This window comes from Bombus affinis, chromosome 5 (genome assembly GCF_024516045.1).
Source record: "Bombus affinis isolate iyBomAffi1 chromosome 5, iyBomAffi1.2, whole genome shotgun sequence".
Taxonomy (NCBI): Eukaryota; Metazoa; Arthropoda; class Insecta; order Hymenoptera; family Apidae; genus Bombus; species Bombus affinis.
In genome coordinates this window covers 14,235,427-14,252,648 of record NC_066348.1, presented here as the reverse complement: position 1 = coordinate 14,252,648, position 17,222 = coordinate 14,235,427, and the positions used below count along the sequence as shown (strand labels likewise).

Genomic DNA, 17,222 nt, shown 5'->3' with positions numbered 1-17,222 from the left:
ACATTTTCGTGGAAATTTAATGGAAAGGAAGATCTTCTAGGAGGAAAGGATTTTACCGAGATTTGTTAAAAAATTGGCAAGGCAGAGAAAAATCCGCGCAATGCGAATGGGGGAAAATGGGGGAAATTTTATGGGAATAGATGAAATTGACGGAGGAGAAAGAAGAGTTTGGTAGAAATTTTCTACAAAAATCATAACGATATGTCTATTTCTCTATACCACGTGTAGTTGTAATATTTTGTTACTTTTTAATATCGTTGAAATGATTAGCGATTTGTGTTTTGTTTCCAGACAAACGAGTAAAATATGAACAGGGAAAATAATAGAAAGTTTCTACGAAAAAAGACAGGTATAACAAGAATGGAGTAAATAAATTCTTCTAAACAGTATGTTACTTGAATATAAAAAAGAATAAGGACACAGTGAAATATGAAATGAAATTAGCTAAAAGAAAAAAAAATGAGAATAAGCTTCTTAAAAGTATACGTAATGTAACAACGTTTTATTGAATCATGTTTAAAGAAAGAACAGCATAAAGAAGACGGAAGAACCAAATTTTCTCGAAATGAGTAAATGAACATTAATATCCTATTATGTAATATTATATCGATCAAATGACGTTTGATTTATGTTTGATTACGAGGCAAAGCCATATCGGAAATGAGACAAAGCACTTGGCGTATCGCGTTAATTAATTCGTATCCGTTACGCATAATCAGCTTAGAAGCCAGCAAAATCGCGGAAACTATTTGCAATTGGTCGACGATGTTTCGCAAAATTAATAACTTTCGTGTACGCTCGTACGTCTCGATTTTCATTCCAATGGACGTAGGCGAATGCGGATAGCCTTGCAACGTCGATGATTGTATATTCAGCTCGCGATCTCACTGGCTGTCCTCGAAGTATTTTTCACTATAATGACGTTTCGTCCGTGTGTTCTGAGAATTCGAAAGAGAACCAAGATCGTAAGGATATCTTTCTTAGCCAGAATGCACGATGAATGAGAAATGAGTACGATGATCGCTTAACGTTGTTACGACGGATTTAGTAAGGTAGTTAGAGCGTTTGGTATAGTTGATGGCGGTTGAATTGATATTATGTAAATTGAATTTCAGACCGAAGTTTGTGTTTAGGGAACACACGCTTGAAATATTTTGTATTTAGGATATTCCGGACTTGGGATATTCCAGATTGGAATATTCTATGCCTGGAATATTCTATGCTCATACATGACTTTGGTATAATTTGGTAAAATGTTTGGATTACCTATACTTAAGATTATCTATGCTTTAGATTTCCCAATTTTTATTATATGCTTGGTATGCTTTGAACATCCTAAACCTGAAATCCATTCTTTTATTAAGATATTCTACACTTAGATATTCTACACTTCCATATTTTGGATATTTGACACTCTAAATAATCTACTCCGATAACATTATTCCATTGTTGGAATATTCTACGTTTGGGATACTCTATGCTTGAAATATTCAATGTCTTGGATAACTACATACGCACAATACACTACTGTTAGAATATTCTATGTTTAGGATATTCTGCGCTTAGTGTACGCTATTTTAGAAAATGTTATGCTTCGAAGATTGTATGCTTGAAATGTACCACACGTCAAATATTCTTTACCTATGATACTTTATTATTAGAAAAATCTATGCTTGGAATTTTATATATTTGATCCATTCTACCTTCGAAGTATTTTATGTTTAGAATTTCCACTCTAAATATTATATGCTTCAAATACACTATGTTCGGAATATTCTAAATTTTGAATATCCCACGGCTACAATATCAACACTTTCGCAATGTTCTATATTTAAAATACTCCAAATTAATGACATCTCATACTTAAATCATTTTTCATTTTCGACCTATCGCGCTTAGAAAATTGTACACTATATATCCCTTCAAAGTTTGCATTTTCTATGCCTTTAATATTTTGGATCTAACAAATAATTTCTTAATCGCCCGAGTCTAGTATTCGTTTAAGATTATCTTGGTCGAAAACATGCAGCAAAACCGAGACTCGCTGCATCCGAAAAAAAGACGATTAACTTTGAAACTCGTTGGACGAACGAGGGTAGAAGAAAGGGACGATCTATTCGAGGCACTCTCGTAGTTGCACCGAACTTGTTATCGACTTTTAAAAGTTGAAGAGTTGCCGACGAAGTAGGGTGGATCGTTACGAGGCTTTCGCGCGGTCCACGATTCCATCGCGATGGAAGGAATTTCATGCGGAAGAATGCGGCGACAGCTCGTCGGCGAATCTTATTACGCTAATGCGCGACCAAACGGGAAAGTCCAAGTGAAAAGAGTATCGGGCTTTACTTTCGAACCAGTTACTTTGGTAATCTGATATTATAGGCAAATTTCTTTCCGTGCGGTGAATCTGAACGCTACTGTAGAGTGACGAGTTCGTTAATTCGTTTGAATTTGGTTATTGCGAATGATTTTTGACGAATAACACCGTCAGAGAATTCTGATGAATTTAAAAAGTTTCGATAGCTTCGGGCAATTTTCGAGTACATCAGAGACAATCTTGAAGTATTGCTAAGCATCGTAAAGATGATTTTAAAGAATTTTCCAATTTCAGAGATCCCGTTCCAAAGGTAACATTTCGGATACGTCAAAGATAATCTTAGAATTCCTATCGACAAGTTGTCGTTCTGCGAAATTTAGGTCATCCCATAAGTTCGTGCCGTTTTTCGAGCGGTTATATATGTTAGGATTGTTTACATACCTTTCAGTTTCATGAAAAAATGTAATCCCCCTCTCGTTGTACAATGTTCTTCCCATTTTTCATTATTCCGTCTCGATAAAAGTTCTCTTGTTTTTCTTTAAAATATGAAATGTATACGCAAAGGTCGGCACGAACTTATGGGATGACCTAATATATTCAAAATATTAAAAAATGGTAATATGAATTTGTCTGTAGCGTATAATTTGTTGATAGCGCTAGAGAATTTCCAATTTCCACATTGAAATTTACACCGACAAATCATTGTTCCAACAAGTTTACTGCTTGCACGATAAAAAGGACCAATTTACAAAATCCAATTTCGACAAGCCCATGAAGTTCAATTATTTTCCTACGAAATTTCCCAGAAAGTCTCGAGGAGCGAACAGGGGAAGAAGATTTTGGACGATCGCGTAAAGCGAGTCGAAATTTCCGCTATCTATCCAGCCACAAGATGAAAAACTCGTGAACGAGTTCGCTCGTAAAGTTTCCCTTACGTTGACGCCATCTTTCGAGACGCTTGTAACGGTGTCGTTCGTTCCTTTCGACTGCGCCCAACTCGCGCACCAAATTATTATGCAAACTGTTTACCACGAGAACAGGGATGCGCCTGACACAATACTGTTCGCGGCAGGATCGTACAATGAGAACGCGTCGTAAAGTTTCTGCGAACGTTACGCGTGTACGCACACAACAACGTTGCACGATTGTTTGTGAAAATAACGATGAAGTTGTGGAGAAATATTTGTAAATACTAACAGATATTTAGAATAAAATTTCTGTTTTTATAGATCTGTAGTAGTAAAGAGTATTTCGATTAAAAACATTGCAGCATTTGTCAAACTCGATGTGCATTTGAAATAAAAGTTTTTTTACACGACATAGAAATTGTATCTGTGTTTTTTATTTCACTGAAGAAATATCTGTGAAAAATATGTAAACGAAATATTTTGATTAAAAAGATCGCAGTATTGCGATATTGTAACATTTTATTCCAAATTTAAACTGAGGAAAATCCGCAGAAAAATGGTAGAATTGACCGATCGAAGAATGTCTGACTACAGTCGGTCATATCCCCCTTATTCTTTTCAAACTTCTTCATAACGCGTGGATGTCTGTGTTATCGAGCTTCCAGGTAATATTTTTTCGATTTGAAGTTTTCATACCCAAGGCTGTTAAAAGTTACAGTTTCTCTGTGCTTTGCTCTTTAAAGTGGAAGCTCTCTTTAGCTTTTAAGGTCACCGATTTACTCTTATTTCAAGAATAGAGTTTTTTAACCCTGAGATTCCGAATAAAAAACAGTTTTCAATTTTAGTATACGAGTGTTGGAACTTCTCGTTCGTAAATTTAAAAAAAAGCGAAATATTTGTTTTACGCGTAGAATTTCCCAAAGCTTGAGACTAATTGGGTAAAGTTAGCAAGATCAAAGTTCTTTAATCTCGAAGTCATGCGTGCATGATCCTTCGAGCTTTCTCGACGACGAAGCTTTTTCACCTTGACTTTTCAACACCACAACTTTTTCATCTACAGTTTCCAAGCATAGAGATCTTTCACCCTGACCTTTATGAATCTCCTATCTCGATCTTGTAAGCCTACCTCTTTTTTAATTCTAATGCTCGCACGTCTTACATATAAATATTTACCACAATTCTCGCAGTTTTTTCTATCCAATGTTAAATCTTGCGTTATCTTTCATTCCATCTAAATATCACGTATCATATTTCCTTCGAGCAATTAAATCTACTCATTAACAAATCTTCGCATTTTCTTAACTATTATTTTTATCCTGAATTTCAACATGCTTTGCGAATCGTCTGACAGTAAAACCACGTTCTTCCACAATCAAGGAATTAATGTACATCGAATCAATCTGTCCATTGATAACTAAATAAACAAACCAATTAAATTTCTTCAATCCGTATAGCAATAAATTCTTCTTAACCTTGTCACCAATCAGTTTATTCTCAATTTCGATGTGTTCCACGAATCATTTACAATCGGGATCATCTTTTACTGCAATTTAACGATTAGATCTATTATAAAAAAAACACACACACACATATATATATATAAGATGCAAACAAGTCACTCAGGAACCCAATTGATCGATTCAATTTTCTGAGAATTTTTCAATTTTATTATTACAGTGCACAATCGGTGCTTAATTCTTCGAAAGCCAAACGATTAATTGTCTTTGGCCAACTCGATTAGGATAAAAGATACATCGGAAAGGGGATGAATCAAAGAACCAAGAGATAGCCACAAAACCAGTGATCCGCCCGAGCTCGTCCCAAACCGGCCAACCAGACCATTCACTTGGAAATTTACATTTCAACCAGCAGAAATAGACGCCGGTTGCTAAGTTGGTTTCCGGGTCCGAAGGAAGTTTCGTCGTTCCCCGAGCGACTCGTAATTTTTGCGCTGGTCGCTCGGATGCGATCCGCGCGGAGTCTGCGGCGGGTGTCCGCATTGCAGATTTCCCGGTCACGACTGGGGACCCGCGACGATAAACCGGAGCTCGTTGATAGCGCCCAGGAACGTCTTAATTTCATGCATTGAGAACGGATCGATGCGAAAGCCCCATAAACGCCGCTGCGACCGTTTGTTTTCGTGCCAGTTGCGCGCTTTTACTGCACACCCGGGAATCGTCAACCTTGTGACCAAACCTCGACGATGTATCCTCTCGCCGTGTGATGCCTATCGCTCGTTTACGACGATGCTGAAGCAGCGAACATCGCGTGAACGGTTGGTAACGTTAGTACCATAGAGCAGGATTTCCTGATTAATGGTTTGATACGACAGAAGAATGACGATTTTTATAGTGGAAGATCGTGTTACGTCGGTTGAATCGTCCATTGCGATGGTTCAAGCACCGAGTTGTAGCTTAAGAGAGCTAAATGAGTCTCTCAAGAGCCATGCTGATCAATTCCACGTATTGTAACAACCACGAACATTCTTTTCCAGTTTCCTTGCAAGTTTCAATTGTCATACTATCTCTTTGTGATGCTAAATAAATTTATGGAAATAAGATTTCTCTTTCGGAACGTCGTAATCTTGAATCTTAAATACCGTGTATTCGTTGTAATCTTTCCCAATTGGCTTCCTAGTCACAGCTTAATGATACCTAAAATACAAGTAAATCCAACTCGTTTCGATCTACCACAGATCCGAAACCTTCCGTGATCGTTTCCTTTTAAAGAGACTGGTAGCACTTACCATCGTTGCTTACACACGTAAAGCTCAGGGAAAATCTCTAAGTCAGAGCTTTTAACGATCCGTATGGAGAGACCATTGGATCGCGCATCGCGTTTCAAACGGGAAAAAGCGCATCAGAGTTGGAATCGTCGATTCATTGGAGGCGTTAGAACGAGAGACCTCGTTGCGGAGTTATCTTTTCGCGATCGTCGATGCGTGTCAGGCTGGTTAAGCCGAGTCGACGTTCGTCGATTCGAGACTCGAAACTTCTCTTCTGCGTACGTCCCGGCGGGATTCGTCGTCGCGACAGCGGAACGAGAAGAGGATGCGAAGCTGAGGGAAACGGCGCGCGCCACCGGAAGTAGAAAGAAGTAGCAGGCGACGACGCAGAAGTGCCGTCAAGTGGAATGCAAGGTGATGTAGACTCTCCTTGCTTTTGCCTGCTTGCACACACACCCCTACACCTTTTCCACTACCAAAGCTGTCCTCCCATTCACCTACGTCTCTTTCGGTTTCTTTCATTGCTCGTCGCTTCTTTCTACCTTATCTCTACTGATGTTGCTCGTTTTTACTTGTGTTCACCGTTCTTCCTGTTATCTTTTTCTCTCATACGTTTTTATCATATTTCTTCAGACTTTTTATATACCCCTTTTTACTGTTTCCAACCAGAGGTGAAATAACTTGTTCGTTATTCCGTTGGTTTCAATTTCATCGACTGGTTCCTATTATTTTTCGAACCCATTTTCCAAGTCTCTTTTCATCGTTCTTTCGCGCCGTTCGATACGTGTTCATATTGCATTTTTATCGAACCCTTCTCACGCCTGCTTCTAGCGATTGTTTTCGCTTCTATTTATTACATCTGTTTCAATCCGATTTTTCCCTTTACGTTAGCGCTACTAATACCAGCATCGTTCATCTATCATCGTCGACTAATCTCGTACTGAAGAAATCGAACGATATTCGAACAAATACATAGCGTAATCATTCAGATGCATAAAAATGTAGGAACAAAATTAACCGTAGGAAATCTCAAGAAATTTCTGTCAGAATTTATGAATCAATCTTTTCACCTCGTTTCCTGTAACCAAATATTTTCAATTTTGATGGGCAAAATTCCTCCTTCTTACCTACTTTCTCTACTATCATCTCGACCCATCTTGCCCTCTAGTCTCTTCTACCCTCACCACATAGAAACACGCCCTCTGATCCCAACTATTCTCCCTTAATCCCCCACTTTTTCCCTTTTACTCTTTATCATTCCAAGCTCATGCCGTTCGTGGAACGAGAAGAGCGACGTTACGTGGTCGACCGCTCAGTTCTGCTCGATGCATTCTTCATCCGTCGCCAGCCACCGTAACCACCCCTAGCTCGCAACTACCCCTTTTCTTTCTCCTCCCCATTCCTTTCTTTAACCTGCGTTCTTCGACGAGAAAGACCCGGTACACCTCTTCGTCCGTGATTTCTTCCCTGACAGCATTCCCTCGATAACGCCTGTCACGTTCCCTCTTATTGCGACACGCGGTCGTTGTACCTCCGACCGCCATTATTTCCTGTGTTATTTCACGCTGGCGGGGGAGCGTTGATCCAGCGACCGGATCACGGCGTCCGATCGCCTGGAAAGAAATCTCTGCGGGAGTAGCTCGTGCAGCTTCGAGAAAAATAGCAGGGAAAAGTGATTCGTTGTTGGTAGACGAATCGTGGCTCGTTCCGGGGCCACTGAATTTCTTCGGGTTTCCTTTCTTTTCCAGGAATGCGATTCAGAAAAATTTGAGGAAGTGTATTTCGGAATTCTCTTTGAGAAATCTTTCGATAGAGAAATGGCGAAATGAACAATTTGTAAATTTAGGGTATGGAATTTAACATATATTTTTTAACCATTAAGATGTGATTTATTGTAGGGGAATAATCAAAAATTTAATTTATGTCTAACTCAAACTTAACCGAAACTTGAGCGAAATCTAAACCACTTAGCTCGAACTCCATTCAAATCTAATACAGACTTGATCCAAAGAGCCAAATCTATTCCGAATCTATCTTTAGCTTAATCTGTATCGAGGATCAATTATTCTCAGAGTATTATATTTGTCTCAAAATAAAAATTTCTATTATTCAAATTACACAAAAGGAAGAAATTTTCTTGAAAGGTAAGGAACGTCTGAGTTTGAAAAGTGCTAAAACTCGTAACGCTACAGTCTTCGCGGACTATTCCAATCACGAAGCTCGCCCTTCGATTCCTTTACGAGCAAGAAATCACCCCGCACCATCTATTTTTTTATGTCGTTTTTACGTCACGTATAGAGTTATTGCGGCAAGGTTCGCGCTCCGAGAAACGAAAGGAGACAGAAGACGCGTCGTTAAAAATTGCTTTCCCCACGGAGGGTATTTCTCCAACTGTCCCCGACTCGACTCAGCGTTCGTCGCCCTTCCTACCAATTTCAGACGCAATCATCTCGCTCGTTCTTTTTCCTTCTGTCTTTCTTTTTCATTTCTATAACATAGAGCGCGCGTCGTATACATTTTCGATGAAACGCGTTACAGGCGCATGCATTTTCCTTCCAAACCACATCTGTCCCACGTCGTTCTCTTTGACGCTGTTTCTCCACTAGCAGATGGATTAGTTTTGAATGTCATATAGCAACGATCGTGAATTTCTTTTCTGAAATCTTTGAAATTTTTGATCGCATGTGCGATTACTCTTCGATACAGTGACAATTATTTTCTGTTATTTCGTGTTTTAACGACTATACCTTTCGTTTCTTAAAATAATATTTGAACGATCATTTTTTTCTGCGATAATTTCAGGAATAATTTATTATATATATATATATTATAATAAGAATAGAAATTTTCTATCGTTAAAAATATTATCCAATATCATTTTATTGGAACAGAGACTTTTTGAAATTTTTGAGGGAAGAATTTATTAGATGATGCTCATTGGACAGGAAGTTGGAAGTAATTAGACAGCCGTCAAACACGAACAGGAATTTCTGCGCGAGTGGCAGCAGTTCATGCCAGAACCTGCGTAAACTCGGAATATTATTTACTCGGCGAACTGCCTTCGGTAGCTGCGTTCTTTATGCACACGCAGTTCTACGCAAATACGGCTTCTTAATGCTGTGTTTGTTTTCCTCCCGCATAACGTTTTCGTAGCGCGAAAACTTTGCTCTCAATGCCGTAGTTACTTTTTATCATTAACTGCATATTAATTTCCTAGAATAATACACACAACTGTAAACTTTAATTATCCCGCTACGATATCTTCGAATAAAATTCGCGTAATAAAATATTGTTCAGACGCTGGCACATATTTTCATAGAAATATCTTTTCCATTCACCGCTTCGTCAGAACTTTTTCTTTATTTGCTGTACTTGATGTTTGACAAAGAGCGGCATTTTGTTATCGAGCTTAATTTATCAATAAGCAGTCTATCGCGTACGTTCGTGCTTTTGTGAGAAATTTAAAATTGCGAAAGTACGTAGGATAGATATAATATGCAAAAGCATAGAAAGTTTCTAAAGTGTATAATATTCAATAATTGAAATCAATTTCTGCTTAAATTCCACTTCTTTAACTAGTTTTATAAGAAGACGCGAGTACGAATTAACATCCGCAGTTTACTCATCGAATACATAACACAATTTTGTTCACTATTGATTATTCATTCGTCTGAAAATTTTGTATCGAAGAGAAGACAATACTCTAAGAGCAACGATATCGCGTTTCTATGAACAATATTAACACCACTCACCTGACTGCAGGAAGGAAAGCCGGACAGGACGAGGCTGGCAGAAATCTGAAACAACGCAAGAGGATCTGGAATTATGTTACACGAAATTTCGCCGTCTGGTTTTAATCACCGAGTTGAGTAATGATTCAGTCACGCTTAGACACCCGCGGATGCAATTTTCCTAGGAACCCATAGCTTGGAAATTCGTGGGAAAGTCCCAAGGAAAGGTCGGGGTATAGGGGTGAATTTAATCAAGTCGAAGTTCGCTGGAAAGTTAGAGGATAAGGGACCTCTCGTTAGACAAGGTTCGTTTTGTTCGGACGAAAGAGAGAATAGAAATGTTCGCGATTAGAACGAGATTGTCAAACAAGTAATTTTCAAGTTCTACAAACAACGATTAACTGTTTCTATTAACGTTATTTAAAATTCATCTCGTCGCACCATTGTTGAACGTAAAATTAACATTATAATTACAGCGATTATAAATGTCTCTGATGTGTAGTTAAATATACTATGCGTGAACGATCGTAATTACAGCGATACAACGAGGACAAGTAAACATTTACACGTACAATCGCGATTCTATTTGGATAAAAATAAATATCAATTTTACCAAAATACACCGCGGGTACACTATCTGCTATCTGAATAAAACTAAACATCACTTTTACTAAAATTATCTACGGTAGAATTGAATTTATGTGAACTCGTTAAAAGTGTTTCATCAAACATTTCATATAATAAGATTCTCCCCGTCACTTATAATTTTCCCTCGTATACAAGTTCACGTTCAGATTAAACGGATTCAGCTAAGACCAAGTCATGTCACCAGACTTCATTCGTACACGAGTTCACGTTGCGGTAAGTAGATTCAGCCGACCGGAGTTCATGATCAGACACTACACATAAACGATTTCCTTGCGATAAGTGGAGCCCTACAGCATATATCTTTAGTAACTAGAAAACGTCTACAACTCATCGAAATGCCTGACTCTATCGTTAATTACCAACAAGACCAAAAGAGTCAAACTCAGACATTTTTCTTACTATCTATTGGATTGGCAACTAAGTGATTGCGGATTTTGTCAATACCACCTAATGACAAAATCCGCAATCATTTAGTTGCCAAGCGAACAAATATCGTAAGAAATTCTTTATTTCGTATATTTTGCGTATTTTCGCATATTTCCATCTAAATGCATAAACGATCTAATCGTCGTAGTATTCTTTAGAATAAATCGGGACGCGATACCCAAAATTTTTAATAATGAAACTCTCGAGCTTCGTTTCGTGGTAAAAATATTAAGATACGTATAATTTTATGTGCTAGACCAGGTTAGATAGTAATGGTACTCGTATGTGAATATCAGTGTGTGGAAGTATGTGTGTACGCGGCGTCTCGAAAACAAATGAATGTAAACTGTTCAGTCGATTAACAGTCGGACATGGAAGAAAGTGCTGAGACGCGTGCAAATGTGTATCGATGAATATCTTTGAAATCGCTTATCAAATAAATATATAACTATCCTAATATGAGTTCTAAGTGTAAATTTAGTGTTCCTATACCATTATTTCGGCTATTAAGATCCAACATTCTCAAGACAAAAATACCAATGTAAGAAGAACAGCGAAACTTTACATCGAAAGCGAAGTGATTTGTTTAAATCAAAATTGGCTGATCTGAAAGACCTTGATCGCAGGTTCCATGAAGCACGACAGTCTCGAAGCTCGATTGTTTGGCGATTAAAGGGGCTAGCACGAGCTTCGTGAAACAACGACGGAGAAGCCGAGGAACGCCCGGAACCTCGAATACATTACAGCGTCGCGTTAATACCTGGGCCGCACGCGACGTTGTTCCGGTGCATAACATACTCGATTTAACTGCGTTTAGTTTTAAAGCTCGCGGACCGTTTTCCCCCTCGAGCGATACATCGAGTTCCACTTGCCGTTTCCACCTAGCGTAGCATTAACGCCCGGACTATCGCTAATGTGCGTTCTCTGTCATGGAAACCGGCTTAAACCGACGTCCAACAATCTGTTTTCTCCATCGTGATCTTTTCGCCGAACTGCGTCCGCCCTTTCCCTTCCCCTTCGTTTCTGTACTTTTTGCTGTCGCGTTTCGATCTTTCGTGCGAGAAATTGGAACGAGACGACGATTCGTTTTCAATGTTCGCTAGAGATTCAACATGTGTAAATTTGGAATTTAGTTATAGAATATTCTCCTTTTTGGTATTTGATTTAAGAGATAAAGTTTGATTAATTAATGATTTATTTTCAGCGTTCGTAGTACCTGGATTTAAAACTAGAAATATCTGGGATTTAACTAAAATGAGATTATTTAATTTATAATGAAATTGAAACATTGATTGATTGGACCATTCATTCGGAAGATTGACAATTTAATTGTATTACATTCTCTTATTGGTTTTTTATTTGAAAAATCGGAATGTCGATGATTCTGTTCTTCGTGCTGGTTGAAGATCCAAAATTATTTCCTCTTCTAGTGTTTGGTTCAATAAATTGAAGTATGGATGAACGATTCATTTTTAATATATCCATTTAATCGTTATCATAGAATGTTATCCAGATTTAATCACTGATCGAACATTATAGAAACTAATCGTTCGGAATATACGTATTCCTAATCCTGATCTCTTCCCGAAAATTCAAACTCAAACTCTCTAAATCCTGGATTCAAGACTTCGAATCGATTGGAATCGCAATTGGCCTACCACGAAGCTCCAACTAGTTCCGATTTCACTACTGATCTTTGCCAAACTTTTCTCCGCAAGTCTCGAAGAGCTTTAAACCCTCAATCAGAAATTTTCGAAGGATACGCCTTGAAAAGTCTCGAAGAGAATCTAGCGGCTCGGGGAAAAAAGTTGGTTCTTTCTTCGTTTCTGTGGTAATAAGCGCTGGTCTAGTTTGATAACGCGGTTCAAGCTTTGACGTGACGGGTATAATTAAACAAACGAAGGAATGGAAATTATCCGGACTGGCGGCCGACTCGACAGGTCGAGATGAAAATTCCGCGGTGGAAGTAATTCGCGACATCTCACAGGACCTTTCGATGAGAATTCCACGAGCTTCGAATCCTGCAAAATCCGATCGATTGCGTTTAAGGAACCACGCGGATCATTTGCATTTCGAAGATCTTTCAGTTCAAGGAATACAGAAAAATCATCGCTTTCAAGTTAGATTTAATTTCAACTTTGATAACGCGATGGAGATATTATACTTCTGATTATATTTTATTTTGGTTCTAATCGGAAAGGGGTGAGATTCCTCTAGTGTCCGAGGGATCTCTCGTTGCCATTACCACGGAAATAAACCGAGCGCCTTTCGCTTCAGCGAAAAATCGCCGCGATAAATCCTCGCGACTCGTTTCGACGAAGTTATTTACGACGCCGACTTCACCCTCCTATATATTGTCCGATGCTGTTTATAGTCGGCCATTTTTCCGGTCGCTCTACCTCTAACGATGCGTCTAGCGCTTTTAAGCTTAACAGGTGGCAGATCATCGAGTCGTCTGTTCGAGAAAGATATTTTCTTCTCTATCTCATCGACGAATCAATTTCATAAGTTCCCGGTTGATTAGAATTTTACTTGTTGTTGTTGTCTTGAGTTGGTTCCTAGTTTCCGCCGATAGAATTCCTTTCGATGATTCAACGATTACGTTCTTATATCGTTATTTATTACGTCTCAAGAATCCAAATTATACCGAAAATTCGAATCTTCTATCTTCGTAAAGTAAACGAAATTTCCTATGAAATTGATTTGTCATTGTCTCTCGTAACAAGTTTATTTTGACAAATAAAGCGTATTTATTTTCCACGTAATTTCTATCATCCCTTTGAAATTTCATACCCCCGAAAATACGCCCTCCTCTTCTACCGGTTTCCCCTCGAAGAGCAATGTCACTTCAATCAAACTCCCTCGAACCGGCAACCCCCTGTTATATCCGCCCCTGGCAAGATTCCCAGTGTCGTGCCTTAATTTTTGCCAGTCGATTACGCGAAGCTGTTGCTCGCGAAGTGTATTTCGCGATCGCGGGGGTTAATTTCACGGCGTGGCGAGCCGTGCAACACGGCGAAACGACGCGTGACCCAGTTAACTCGCTCGTTTCCCGGTGCATCGACCCGAGCGAGCGTTTATTAAGGGTGGCAAAAGGGTCGCGAGTTACAGTTCGTGGAAGGAGGATGGGCCAACGTCGCAGAGTAAACGTCCCTTAATTAAGTTGTCTAGTCCGCCAGACCGATCCATCGAGCTTCTTTATCGAGAGAGCTGGTCCCTGATGCGAAATCGATGACACGCTCGCTCTCCGAGAGGACGTCGCCTGTTTCGTCCTCTTACTGTCTCTCTCTCTTCCTATCTCCTTTTTTTTTCTTCTTTTTTCTCTCCTTTATCGTCTCTCTCTGTCTCTCTCTCTCTCCCAGTCACGAGGGAGATGTTCAATAAAAATTCCTCAAGAGCCTCGACTGGCAGGAAATGTCGTCGGTGAGGCGCGTGTACGGCGAGATCCTCTGGCGGAATCGAAACGGAATTTCATGGGACCTTCGAACGAAGACGAGGGATCGGACGTGGCGGCTTTTTAGATTCTCCGCATAGCAGACGAGGACAACCCTGAAGGTCATTTCGTTCACGACTAGCTCGTGCATAGAGTTTCTGCTGACTATGGTATACTTAACGGAAATACTACTTGCTTCGGCAAATATCAATTTCAGACAATCAAATAATAACCGTTGTTACGTCCGTGACCCTTCGCATAAACCAAACTCCTTCCCTCGATTAAGGAAGATCACTAGACGTCTAAACATCTTTATTCGGACCAACAATAATCCCAAGGACCGTCATAAATTTTAGCATTTTTTATAATCAAGACCCTTAGGTTCCTCGAGTATCTTTCAAGTCGAAAGATTCCTTAGGGTTATTGCTCATTCCAGGAAAACACGAGCAAACAACATAATGCCACCCACGAGCGACCTTTGGTCTGGGGCGGCCAGCACCTACCAGTTTTTTTCTCATCCAATTGGCGACGATGTCTGTTGCCCTCGATTCCTTAACGAAAATTACCATTAACGAATCCGCTTGTCTCATACTCTAGACACATCCATCAGTGGTTTTTTCCTCCCCGACATCACCGTCACCGAACTACTTGCTAGTAACTCTGACATCTGAACACATCTGACTTGCTGTTAACATTTCGCTGAGAATACTTCTACACGCATCACGCACAAATACTCAAGTGTTCACAGTTATTGGAAATAAAGTGTATATTTAACCTGTTAGCTCAGTGTTATAATCATTCAACCACCCGTATTGTCCTAATCGAAACAGGGGATCGTCTGATTCGTGGCGTCGATTATCGTATCGTAACGAGAATTTACGACCCTCGTTGACGCGTTATACCGCGAACGCGTCTCTCCGTGAAACGAACGAACAACCGTGCTTGATAATAATCGAGAGTTACACGTTTGTGGATGATCGAACAAAGTTTAGAAGTTGTCTTGGGAAATGGAGAATTTTTTAGAACGGTATTACAAACAGAAGATTTTTATATTTAGCAATTGGAGACCACAGTGAAAATTCATGATAACTAACAGTTTCGTATGTGAGCAATTTTATAATCCAATGCTTTATCAAACGATTATTACTACGATTGTTCTTTCGTTAGATTTGACAAAATCCTCTCAAGTTTGTTGATTTCAGGTAACTCGAATAATCTGAACGAGCTTGACCAGCGCGTCTCGCCTTTGCCATAAATTCCACGTATTAAAAATGTTTTGATCTTTTTCGCTATGATTTTACACGACCGGTTCGTTTTATTTTTCGTTTGATATTTGGATCTTTTACGCGCGTATTTCCAGCATAAATTTCCGCAACATTTTTCAAAATTCACGTTGATACACGTAACCGGCAAATCGAGGCGATTGCTAATGCATAAAACTGCGTTTGTTCCCGCATAACTAAATTCGAACCAATATCGGGACGTGCAATATAAATTCATTTGGGTGGCTCAGTTAAATCGCGGGATTGAAAACGTTGACTCTTGAAATTTTCGCGTTTGCCAGCCTCGCCGTTAAATTACCGTCATTATATCCGTCAAATCACCAACGGGTGCTGAACTCGATTGCAATTTGGTCCTGCATGTAATTTTCCAACGATCTCTCGATGCTTGGCTTGCTGTAACGAGAATTATTCACAGAAGCGCGCATGTATACGCGTATTTCACCGTTGTGTTTCGTTTCGATCCATCAAAATCTGTACAAACGTACCATTCTTTCCATTAACCAAGAAGCTAATTGTCCCTTATGTTCGAATAATAACCGTCAAATCAAAAGCCAAATGGAGATTTCGAATTTCCTAGTTTATTCATCTGTTCAGCTTAAATATCACGAATTAAATCAGAATTTTACGCGTTCGTAACGAAGTGGCGATGAAAACGGATATTCTACTCATTTGGTGACAAAATGTTGTTCCAAGAAATAAACCGTGAAATCAGAATAATTCGATGTATGACAAATGTTTAACAGATTAAAATATAAGCACCGATGATTGAAATTTCTACCAAAGAAACTGCGCGATGTATATTACGCTTGTGTATTCAAATTTACGCTGTAAAACGGATATAATTAAATATTGATAACTTACATTAAATATATATAATACCGAGGTTTAATTAAAAAACTAAAACGTGTTCTAGAACTTCCGAACAAGACTCTGTATCATTCTAAATATGTAAAATTTTCATATAAGAACAAAAAAAAAAAAAAAAAAAAATAGCCATTGCTCACATTGCTCGTTCTCTACTACAATAGTTCTAGCATCGATAAATTTAAAAAGTCGGATTAAGCGAGTCGCGACGGAACTTCTGATGTAGTTAGCGATTAATTCGTTTCTTAGAAATCTCCTCGCGGTCGCCGCGAAGGTGCAATTAGTTTGACGAATGGTTCGAATTACGAAGGATCTTGTCCCGATAATTCAAACGAGCCGTCGAAAAATTCCTCTCGAGTATTCTTCGCGCAGAAAAAGCCAGACAGGAACGCGCGAGCATGTAAATTCTATTAATTCATCGTTTCGTCGCGTCTTGTTTCTCTCCGAGCGAATCATTTGTAACGAAACGTTTCGTCATTCTTGTTTTCGAGGACAGGTTGAAAGTTTTTTTGTCGACTAATATGCAGAATTCTGAAAGATATATGGTAATTTCCTCTTGCTTTCGAGAAACTCTGATTGCCATTACGTGGATGCCAGTTGGCGATTTTCTACCTTCGGAAAAGAAACTTTCTCTCAGGTTTCATGTAATGTGTGAAAGTAAGTAAAAATGGAAACCTATCGATGCTAAATTGATGCTGTTTGTACGTATCTTCGACGCTATTTAAGAGTGATTATATCTATTAGAGAGTAGCGTGATCTCATCTTCTTAAATGAAAACGTGTTAGACTTTTCGATTGAATTTGCTCGCGGATACTTATCGGAGAATGAAAAATCCGATAGCTTCTTCTTTTGATAAATTGTATGAACATAAAGAAATGTAAACAACGAAA

The 17,222-nt window shown here is 39.0% G+C and overlaps 1 protein-coding gene across 13 annotated transcripts in view; it reads right to left on the bottom strand.

Annotated features, from left to right (window-relative positions):
- LOC126915945 (uncharacterized) overlaps positions 1-17,222 on the bottom strand; it is a 350,506-nt gene that overhangs the window by 256,979 nt on the left and 76,305 nt on the right. For all 13 annotated transcript variants that reach the window (XR_007710387.1, XR_007710388.1, XM_050721170.1 and 10 more), the window contains exon 14: positions 9,700-9,744. Coding sequence is in view for 11 of the 13 variants with exons in the window: in XM_050721170.1 (XP_050577127.1) it covers positions 9,700-9,744 (45 nt within the window). In the remaining 2 variants the exon portion in view is untranslated. The remainder of the gene's footprint in view (positions 1-9,699; positions 9,745-17,222) is intronic.